An 11,845-nucleotide genomic window follows, 5' to 3' on the forward strand; every position below is an offset into this window, starting at 1 on the left:
CCCTGCTGATGTCCAGTGCACTAGCTGGCAGTAGAGAGGATCTGTTTTCTAAAAACAGCATTGGTCCTAGGGCAGGGATCGGCAGCCTCTTGTCACCAGGGACTGCTGCTTCCAACCCAGCCCTCTGTTGCATGCTGCAAATCTCGACATCCTCAGCAATAGGCAGATGCTGTTGAGGGAATAGATGGAACAAGGACTCTGGGGACACCTCCTCCGCAGTGCTTGTCAGCAGTGTGCTGTGGATTCCCCAAGATGTTCAAGCCAGATTCAGTCTCCTTGTGCGCTGCATCTGGCCCTGTGGTCACTTAGGGAGACGAGGTAGAATCATCCATGCTTTATTCAGCCTAGCGAATATCTGAGAGAACCATCCATGCCTATGGGCGGATCTAGAGTTTTGAAAAGGGGGTGCTGATGGCGAGGGGCATCATCGTATATAAAACAACATACATTTTTCTCCAGTTAAAAATAAACTGGAAGATATACTAATATGCTAGGGGCCTAGGGCTGTATTACGCAGTTCAAGAATGAAGTAAAAACAAATATAACTTCGTTGGAATGAGTTAAAAAACAATCTTCAGGACTGTGAAATAGGTGCTTCATTACCAGGAGCAGCTAACAGACTGCAGAATTGCAGGAGAAAGGATAGCTTGATGCATGGAACATTAAGACTATTAAAAAGAGAGGGTCATTAGCACCTGTGGAATGAAGCGTTTAGTAGGAATCAGGTAGATGATAATGAGCCATGAAGTCAAGTGACTCCCTCAGCACTGCCTGACTAGAAATTCTGCTGCCACTGCCACGTAGTTGGTTTGAAACTTTGGGTGGACCAGGACTGGGGAGTGCGAGTACACCAGTACATCTCCCCGGATCCACCCCAATCCATGCCCACTAAAAAGCTGTGTGTGCATGGGAAGGAAGGGGAGAGAAGAGGTTTGAGTAGGAGCTAAGGAGAGGAACAGGTCTGTGGGTGGACCCAAAGCCAGTGGAAGTGGGCAGTAGGGTCCACTTATCTACTGCCACTGCTCTATATGTAGCCTTTAGCTACAAGCTCTTTCCCTGGCCAAAGGTCTTGATCTGCTGCTAAGAAGGGGAAACCTGGTGGAGTTTTCCCTGGTCATCCCCCTTTTCCTTGTGTTGGGAATGAGTGTACTAGGGTATAAGAAATTAATTGCTTTATCCCTCATTTTTTACTTCTATGGAGTTTTTGTTTGTTTGTTTTTGTTCTTCTGAAAAGCCTTTGTGTGCATAACTGCACAGCCTGCTCTTTAAGGCATCTGGGATTGAGTGGAAGACTCCTCTTAAAGTAGTAGCTCTGACATTTGAGGTAAAGGAGGATAGGATGCTCATTAACTGTCATTACTATCAATAGTATCCACACAGGAAGGACTTCCTATGCAGGAGGGTAAATTTTAATTTTAATTTTGAGTTATTCCTTCAGTTTTAAGTTCTTGCCTGCCATCCACACTGAACTGCGCATTTCAAAGTGTTTATGCTTGTGTGCCATGAGTCTTTCGAGAAGGCCCACAGTTTGAAAGTTGAGAGAGAGGAGGACAGTATGGGAACTAGGCACTGCACGGGAAATCGAGACCCTAGTTCTCTTCTGTTCTTCACATGAGCTTCAACAGGTCCCTTAACCTCTTTGTGGCTCAGTTTTCTCTTTCTCAGCATAAGCCCTTTGCAATACACGAATGAAAAACACTTTTGTTGGATCCCTTTTGTGAAACCATTATCAAAACTGAACACATGCAATAGTGTGACCTCCCTCCCCTTCCTTGTCCACTCTCAATGGTTTTATCACTAAATTAGATTACAATTTATACTGATAGTGCAGAGGGGTATTGAGTAATGTTAACAAGTCATCTCTTCATAATGCTCAGGTTCTCCAGCCCTGCCCAGCAACATGGTATATTTTGGAAGCTCTCAGGATGAGGAGGAAGAAGAAGATGATGATGAGGAGACAGAGGACACAAAGGCAGCCACCAATAATGCTTCATCTTCATGCCAGTCAACCCCCAGGAAAGGAAAAATGCATAAGCAGATTCTAAATGGGCATGGTAAGTCCCAAATCGTATTGGGAAAGTTGCCTAATAAAGAAGGATAAAAACTGAGCTTTGGGAGAAAACTGGTATTGCTTATCATATGAGATTGGTCTGGGATGGAACGGCAGTCTTCCATTTCTTCTTCCAGTCTCTGTCTAGAGTCTGCTTTCTATCTGCCCATGGGAGAAGTATAAATGAGGGACCAGGCAGTGCTTCAAGCAACACAGTGAGAATAGTTCTGCTAATCTCTCAAACTATTATTTGGCATTCCCTAGCTGCCTGGACACAAGTATTTAATCTGGATTGACTTGATTTGAAGTTACAAATAAGACAAAAATACTCAATAAATATAACCAAAATGCACATCTAGGAGGCAGCATTGTTATTCCCCATGGGATATTGCCCACCTCACTTGCAGCTGGGTTTTTAAGCTGCTCTGTTAATGTGGCTGGTAACGCAAGATTTTATTCCTGCAGATCACATCAGGTTTTTTTTTGCAAATCGGCAGAGCTGCATTAGTCGCAGCGCATATTCTTCACGTGGCCTTTGTGTCATCCAGATAAATTGATCAATGTCATGTGTTACCTCGGCTTGAAAGATTTAGTCAACACCTCCTTGCCCAAAGGACTAAGCCTAGTTGCCAGAGAGAAAAATATCTGGGTTGCCATGCCCCCCTCCCACCAAAATCATTCATCATTCAGTTTGCATCAGCACCTCACCCTGTTAAACTAATGCTGCTGCTCCTCACATCAAACCAGTGTTGGTTCTCTATTCCCTTCCCCACTATCCCTGAGGTGGGAAGAGCCTCGTGATGACCCCCTGAGCAGCTCCTCTCCTCTCAGCAGAAGAGAAGATTTCTTTCTGTTACAAGCTTTTTAGGAGGATGAGAGAGGTTGGGGCAGTTCTTGCTTTCATCTTCTTCCTTAGCTGAGGAAGATACTAATGGGTCCAGGCTACTCCAAATGTGAATGGCTGCTTTTCCAAACAGTTTTTCTTTATAGAGAGCTACTTCTGGTATCCAGCCTATTTTGTGTGGCTGGCTGGAGCTGTTTCCATTGCATTCTAAAACTCTTGAGTTTACTTCTTTATTCATGGATTGGTTGCAGAGGGGTAGAAGGGGATAGGATTATTTCCAGTACTATAGCTCACAGGCATTTTAGTCGTTTGGCTCCAAACACCTTCAGCTGCCACATCAAGACTTTTTATGCTTTGGGTTCATTATAAATAAAACCATGTGCTTCACCACTAGTAAAGTGGCAAGTGCAAAGTTGCATGCAGGAACGAAATTCTCCATACTCTTAACACAGAACTTCTGGCTTTAAATATGTATGTTGTGCCAAAAGATTTATGGTAAGTTTCTGGAGACTGTGGCTGTAATTTGGGACTTTGAAACTAGTTTGAAACCACAGGTTCCTGAAAACTGCACTGGAGCAAAGGGGTAATTTTTTTTGCCTGTAATATGGCTAGATCTTCTTTATCACTACAGAGGACAGCCAGCATGAGTGAAACTTTTATATTAAGGGCTATACCAAAGACCATTCTGCAATATGTGAGGTCTATGTGAAATGTTTTGTCAGAGATTTCAAAATACAAAAAAACCACCTTTTTTCTATGTTGAAAACTGCCTTGCATGTGAGTAAGTCCAGTTTTCCCTGTCTGTCATCTTTGTTTTGTCCATGGACGTTTTCTTTTTGAATAACGTAGGCTGTGGTTCATGTGTGTCTCTTTCTGTGAGACCACAAGCAAGGCCAACAGGAACAACTGCACCAAATGAGTTTAATCTAGCGTGAGAGTCAGTTTTTAATTAAAGCCTTCTGTTTTTACCATAGAGCATGTATTCAAGCATTTTAGGCTTGAAAATCTTGATTGTTTGCTATGACATACAGCAGCAAAGCTTCCAAGCTTGATTTATGTTATAAGACAGGGTCCACTGATTTCTCCTTAGGAAACGGGACATATCAACTATCTAGGGTATAATGGCTATTTTCTACTAGCCAAGTAGCAGCCTAGTGTATAGAGCTCAGAGTAAACCATTCTTAAAAACTATCTGTCCGCATATTTTAACCTGTTGAGTCTTCTATTTGAAGTTTGCCTCAACAGAAAATGGATGGATGTGTTTAGAAATGTATATGTGCATGAATAGGCTTTTTCAAGGGATTTGAGGCAATGAGTATACTCTGATGAAATCTCTGAATGCTCTGCTGCACTCACAGAGATAATTACAGAATTTTATGATTGCCTATATTTTTATTCCCACTTCCTTGGTACTTTGGACATTCTCTGCTCATTTAGCTTCCATGTAGGGTAGAAGAATGTTTAGCAAGGGGAAGTGACTGGCTGCCAACCACCTTTGTGCTAGAGTGAAGAGTAGCATATGTGGTAGTATTCTAGGTCTAAAATCTAAGCACACGCAGCAATAGTTTTGTGATTAATCATTTTTTCTAAGATACTGCCTCAGTTACTATAAGAAAAAATGGTAGGTCTTTGCTTTTGAAAACTAGTTCTATGTCATTGCCACATTGAGCTGTCCAGGGTGGATCTGGTGGGATGTTAAGAATCAGTTTGCAGACATTTTTGATAAGGTCTCAAATGATAGTAGTGGAATCTTTTGGAGACTTCTTGCTTTGGTCAGGCAGTAGAATATCTAACCAGAGCAGCCTCCCCAGGCATCAACGTGGGAGGTGGGGTAAGAAAATAACAGCTGGTGCCACAGGCATGCCAGTGGCATGGCAGCAGCCAGAAGTGGCCACTGCCTATGTATTGCTGGCACTCAGCTGCCTTGTTATGCCTCTTTGATCAGACATTAATGTTTGGTTGTTGGAAGGTGACATCTTATGTCCTATGTGCTGTTTTAGGTGTGTCCTATGGAATCTGCCTGTGTATTATGTATGAGATCTTCAAATAATTTTCCTTTTATGCATGCTGTTGCATGTTCAAATTTATAATAAGTAAAATAAAGCCAGTGAGAGAGCAGCCTGGTTAGGAAGAGTTGAGCTGCTTTTCTTCTGAAGTAAAACATTTGTACTTGCTTGCAAAAGAAGCTGCTCTTCTGTATCTTTTAAAATGGACAGTTATGTGTATGTCAACTTGCTTGCTCCTAAACCAGTTCTACATGCACTTTCTACAATGTCTAGCAAATTAAGCAGCAAAACTACCAGCAATTTTTCCCTTCCCTCTGTTGCTTGGATCATTTTAGGGAGGGGATGTTTTGAGTAAGCCTTCTAAAGCTAAATGTGGAATTGTATTCCGAGTCAGAAGGATTTTAATTGCTTTAGGATTCATATCAGGGTTAAAATGGTGAAAGGCTAGAAACTAATCAATTGAATCAGTTGGTTTCCACAATGCAGCTGACTTCAAAGAGTATTTTCCCAGCTAAGAGACCACATGAACCTTTAGCAAGAATAAAGAAATGTCTCTTTCTGTTATAGCATGTAAATCTATTTTAGCATAATTTTAACGGAATGTGCATTAAGGGGGGTCTCTCCTTTTTCTTTAGGAAAAAAAAGACGTGGTTGCCTTTAACTTCAAGCTTCCAACTATGTATTAAGGAAGTTTGTGGTGAATTCTTAATGTATAGGAAATTGGGGAGGCTGTGTGTTGTGATTAGAACAGAAGTTCAGGATGCTGGGTCTTAATTGCAACTGAACTATGAACTCATTTTGACCTTAAGCACATACTTCTGTAATTGTCATTAGAAATGCATCTAAAATGTCTGTATATTTGCCCAAATTGGGAATGTTGAGACCCAGGGAATATTTTTGGTCTACTTTTGTTGTTGTTTTATACATCTCTCATGTTTCTCAGTGTACCTGTGTGATGTTCTATGGCTTAATCCAGTGGTTCTCAACCATTTTAGATTCAAAGCACCCCTCCATAAGTTTTCAGAATTTAGCAGTACTTAATTTAAATTAATATAAATATACTATGGATACTGTAATATAAGCATTGTAGTCATATTCTTAATATGCTACTTATTAATTATATTGTTATATTATAATAGATTATAAAATGTAATATAAGTATTCAAGCTCCCCAAGGAGACCGCCCATCTGTCTCTGCCTGGGCCTTCGTAAATTTGCTCCTAGCGTGGCACCTGGATGCCCTGCACGTGGGTTCAGGTAATCACTGGGGACCAGGAACTGATTATTGTAGGGCAGTTGCCCCTGAACTCCAGCCCAGAGCCAAGGGGCACCCAAGCTGCAGGCACAATGTGCCTGACAGCATACATGGGGGCGAGGGCACTGAGGGTATTGGAGGGGCACAGGGGTGGGCATCAGAACACATGACATCTGGGAGGAGGGAGGGTAAGCCCCTTCTCATTTCTTGGTCTGTAGCTGACTGGGCAAGCATAGCCCCTGCTCCTGAGGCAGCTGCTCCAGGGAATTGCATACCAGAGTCCAGAGCCACTGGCCTTGGGAAGATGTGAGTGGGTGGACAAGTCCGTCTGAAGAAAACTGCTCCCACTCCACATGTGCCCACCTGTGACAGTGCACTGCTCAGAGCAGCCAGCGTAGGGGCTGTGATGGGGTGAGGGGGCAGCTGTGGGTGCCCCTTTTTTCCTGGACTCTGGGGCTGGTGGGGTGGGGTGGGGAGGGAACGAGCAGTGTGCCTACCTCTTTGCATGGGGGCCAGGCACTACAGCTCTCTTACAAGGATCTCGCAGGACCCTGATTAAGAGTCACTGGCCTGAATGCATACAGTTAAAACAGAATAGGCAGGAAAAGTAAAGCAACCACCTAAGTAAGGAACAGCCCTTCAAACACAACAGCCACATTTACATCCATGAAAATGAAGTCCTCAGCCTCAAATCTTATGACTGGACAGATGGGCAAGGTGAAAAAGAGGACATGAAAAGACTGGCCTGTTAAAAGATAGGCCCGGAAGATGGGGAAGGGAGAGTCACCGCCTGGTCTGCAGCAAGCTGTAACTTGATTCCCCAGTAAAATAGGGGAGCACCTGGGCTAATTCACACTTAGCCAGACACCTGCAGGGAATCTCAAATATAGGTAAGAGTCTCTCTGCCTTCAGTCCATTTCTATGAGTTTTACATACCTTTTGGCAAAATAAATCATGGTTTGTTTAGGAGAAGCACCTTCTTTGTCACCATTTGCTGTTACTATGTCGGGCTCCTGAAGGCAAAACCATCATTTAAGAGAAGAGGTGGGGGAGTAACATGGGCAGACCTTATTGGAGAGTGATTGATCCAGGGGGTGGCATGGGCTGGCTGCCTGAAAGGTGGACGCTGAGGACTGGAAAACTCTCAATGGAGGACTGTTGCAAAGAAAACCACCTAAATTACCTGACTGTAAAAACTATCTGTGTTTAGCCTAACTACTTTCAACACAAAGGCTTTATGATTCATTTTGTCTGGCATCAGTAATAAAAAGATTTCAGACAAGGAAGAGAGTCATTTGTTTGTGGAACTGCTTCACCTAAGATCTGTTTTACTTTCAGTGCATACCAGTTTTCTAAGCTAGACAGTTGAGCTTTCTCTATTCCTAAGCAAAATCTGTGAACTACAGCAGTCCTTACATGCAGCTCTTCTCTGCGAAGGAGAATACTAGTTTGCTCAGTGCACGCTGGGGTCTAACTGTATTTGAAATGGCTGCAGTCCCATGCTCTGGAATATTATCTCTCTAGAACATGGTTTGGCAAACATTTTCAGAGACAACGACGGCTTTGGTCTGCCATGGATGTGTGCTTGCAGCTTCCTTTGAAGGGATCTAAAAACCAGATCTAGCAAATATATTTATGTTCTAACACGAGTCTTAGGTAAAGGGAGAAACAACATTGGAAATACTGTGCTGTGTTTAGTACAGTTCCTTCCGTTGAGGAGGTGAAACGTAGAACATTTTAGTTCCCAATTTGCAAAGGGAAATTTAGCATGTTTCAGAACCGACGCAGTACACTGTTCAAGTGCAGAAGACTGGGACACACTTATTCGTCACTTCAGTGTATTGTTCAGTGTATTTTTGAACCTGTTGTGCTGTAAGTTGCAACACTTGTAGATGTCAGCATTCCTGAGTATTTGTATGAGAATCCTGAGTGTGCAGCTGTATGCGCATTTCCTCTTTTAGTTTTAGGTTTAATTGAATTTATATCTGGGTGTATGCGCTCAAGAGGCTTACGCTCTATTGGCACAGGTGTAACTAGCATTTCTGACTCCCTGGGCAGGGGAGCCAGGGGTGGAGGGCGTGGGGGATGTTGCTGAGCTGCTGCTGCCTATGCTCCCTCTAAATTGGTGCCTGACGATTTTCCACTCCTAGTTATGCGACTGTGTGTTGGACTTCACACCACAAGAAAAATATCTGCTGTTTCTTGCTACAGTGTGATATGAGAGCATTTGGGAGGCGCAGTACTAGTCTAGCAAATGTATTGGCAATTATTTGCATGATTTCACAGCCTTTTATTGAAAAATTGTGGAACCAGTAATTGCTGCACTTAGTTTTTCTGGAAAAAAAAGCAACACAGAAATGACCATTTCTGCAGTAATTTTGTTTTGATATGCAAATTAAGCAGGCCACATTTGGGGGCTGACATTTTTTAGTAGCTGAGGTGAGTGACCTGTGAAAAGAAGTATGGGGAGACTGAACTGTTATAAAATAGGTTAAAAGCTGAGTGAAAGATTTGTGATGCATAGGCTGTGGCATTACATGGCTAGTAAGTGAGAGCAGTAAGATATGTGTTGGAATAAGACAGCTCTGCATTTTAGCTTTACTCTTTTTTCAAAATAAAGATATATTTTACAGCTGTACTGTCCCATCCACTCCCCTAACCACATACTTGTTTATGCAGTTTTAGGCTATGTACTCGTTGGCTGCAAGAAATTTCCCTTGCAATCTACTGGATGTCACTCTTTTTTTGTGCAGGTACCCTTCCTACCCCATCCCAAATCCAGCTAAGGTTAGGTACAGATATTGCACATAATCCAGAGTAAGCGATCAAAATTGAACGAAGCCTGTAACCGTACAGACATTTGAGGCACATAATCTAAAATGGCAGAACCCGGCCTAAGATAGTCTTGGATTGATGTGTATTCAAAGTTATTTGTATTAAGTTAGTCCACTGCATCAAACTTCTGTACCAGATCCACTATTGAATCATGTTAGGTTGGTGTCTGCTGGCATACCAGGTGCCTTTACACCCCCTCCACCACTTGCCTTGCAGGGAGGCGCACTAAACTCTGTCTGTGCTCAGCTGCTCCAGTCAAGTGCCCAGCTGGCCCCACCCTCAGGCTCACAAAGCAGAGTGAGCACAGTGCCTGAGAATGGCATGCCCTGCATCTCGGTCAGGCTTCCTGGGTCTGCGCCCACTCGTGGGGTGTAGAAGCACACCCAGGGACTTGCATGCCTCCATGAGCAGGTGCAGCTCCAGAGAGTGGACTCACTTGCAGTGGACAGGCAAGCACAGTTGCCTCTGCTGCCTGCCTGCAGTTGACAGATGCTGGCAGTGGGAGGAGGCATGCTTACCAGTGCCTGGCATTTAATCAGGGGTGGATCAGATGCTGGGCTGCACTCCGCAACCTCTGGCATCCTGGCAGTCCCGTGCTGGGAGGCATGGGGGATCACCCCCAACCTGCTGGCCTTGGCCAGTGCAGGCAGCCTGTGTGCCCCCTCATCAAAGGGCGAACGTGTGTTTGGTTCGCTCTGGAACTAACCCTACACCACTTAAAGAAATCTGTGTAAGTTTGATTGATTCTGCCTTGGGCTTTCTGAACATCTGTACCTAGTCTAAATTATAGGAGTATAAGTCCCTGGCAAGTTTTCTTGAGCTAGTCTGTGTCTGCTAGCGTAGATCAAGAAATCCTGCCAGGGTCTTGTACACCTATAACTTAGCTGGAGTTGGGATAGCACAGGAGACACACCTGCATAATAGTGTTTCTCATTTATTTGTTTTAGCTTCTGATGATGCCCTGTGCCATTTCTCTGTACAAATCCATCTACACAACCCTCTGGTCTAGAGAGGTAGCATTTATAAGCTTACGAAATAGTACTTCTCTGCAAAGGTTATTTTATACAACTCTTTATGTAACTGGCACCTAACTCCAAACAGTTGAAAATATTAAAATATTTTATTTCTGTGGGAATATCTCACTGTTTTAGTCCCCGCAGGAGGGAAGTACCATTTAAAATGGTTTAGGTCCTGAAAGCCTCTTTGAAAGCCACAATTTTTTCACGTCTTAAAAGTGGATCGGTGCCAGACCAAGAATGTCTTTGTATCGTAATGCATACTTAATGCCAGATAGTTGATTTAATATTGCATCTCTTCCCAAACACATTGCTGTATAATGACATGAGGTTTACATCTGAATATCTGGTGTGTGTTCAGCATAGTGTGCCTGTCTCGCTTTGAAAATCTGTTTGCACGCTGCCTTGGCACGGGCTCCTGGTGATAGACACAGGGAGGCTTCGTGTAACCTCTGGTAGGGGCCTCGATCACCCCAGGGAGTACCCCAGAACTCACCTGCCATGACCTTGGATGTAACTTCAGTGGTGGGGTCTCCTGTTGGAGGTGCCTCAAGGTCAGATGTTCCTCCCAACAGATGTTTGTGGGGCTTCACCTCCCCTACACTCCTTCCATACGCCAGCCTACGACGGATCACCTGATGTCACTGCGGCTTGCCCTCTGATCTTGATGGTCTTCACTCTCTCGAGTACCAGGTCATATTTCCGCCTTAATGAAGTACTCTTGGATTCATCAGATGTTTGCCTACTCCGTGGATTCGTGTCTCGGGTTTGGTGCTGGTTACTGATTACTTCCCGTGAGTGGCCCTTGTGGCCCGTTATGTCTCCTGGACCTCCCAGCTCAAAGCTCTTGCCCATGGTGCGCAATGAATAAAAAAGAAACACAAACGCAAGGCAACTCTGTGCTGTACTTAAGAAGACATAACAAAAGAAAATAAGACACAACAAAAGGGAGGACTGGTAGGAAAGAGGGAGATCAAGGGGAACGGTCCGTCTTCTCTCCCTGCTCTGTAGCCTGTGCCTGGCTGCATCCCCTGACACTACTCCCCTCTTTGCCTCTGGTGAGAGTTCTTTCTGCTACTCTCCCGGTCAGTTCCCCTTCTACCATCCCATGTGGAGCCCAGAGTGTGAAACTGCCTTGCCTTCCACAGTCTCCGTCACTTGCTTCGGGACGGAGTCTTCTCCCGCGCTTTGATGCCTGCAACTGGCGTGCAGGCTGAGAGCAGCTGCTGCTGCTGCTGCTGTTGCCGGGATCGTCTCTCCTGGTTTGGGACTTCTGTCGGCTCGCTGGCCCCTGCAGCCTCTGCTGCCTCTCCCGCTCTCCTCATCTCCCTGCTGAAGCCCGCTTTTGAATCAGCTGGCCGGCGTACGTCTCCAACGTCACCTGCTGGCTTCAGCTGTATATGAGCGCAGCTAATGAACTGTGCAGGTTTTTCTTCTCAGCGTCGTTCTGTTGGCGTTTGGCAACCTAAAGCAGGTGGGTGTTCTTTGATTACGGGTTCTCTCCTCTGAATTTGGGTTCCTCTGTGCTTATACCCCTGGGATAGCAAGGATCCCTTTTCTTCTTAAAAACGGAACTTTACCTTTTCCCCCCACTGTTGTCCTAGGTTTCCTGCTTTTATTTATTTATTTAGAGCAATGTTATCAATTCATTGCCTTTATTGTATTACACAGCACAGGCTCTCACACATTCTTTGTCACTTAGGCATACCCCTTTCCAAATGCCAGTGCATTGAATAGAAAAGTGCCTTCCACACATAGGCATCCCAGTACACTCGCTCAGTATCCCCAATTCAAATCTAGCATGGGACCAGTATAAACCCAAGGTGTGTTGGTAGGGAA

General features: G+C 44.3%; 1 protein-coding gene across 1 annotated transcript in view; it reads left to right on the forward strand.

Annotated features, from left to right (window-relative positions):
- The window catches only part of JARID2 (jumonji and AT-rich interaction domain containing 2), a 307,370-nt gene that overhangs the window by 238,571 nt on the left and 56,954 nt on the right, over positions 1-11,845 (forward strand). The window contains 1 exon segment of the mRNA XM_006027253.3: positions 1,878-2,054. Within this exon segment, the coding sequence (XP_006027315.1) occupies positions 1,878-2,054 (177 nt within the window).

Source organism: Alligator sinensis, unplaced genomic scaffold (genome assembly GCF_000455745.1).
Source record: "Alligator sinensis unplaced genomic scaffold, ASM45574v1 scaffold928_1, whole genome shotgun sequence".
NCBI lineage: Eukaryota > Metazoa > Chordata > Crocodylia > Alligatoridae > Alligator > Alligator sinensis.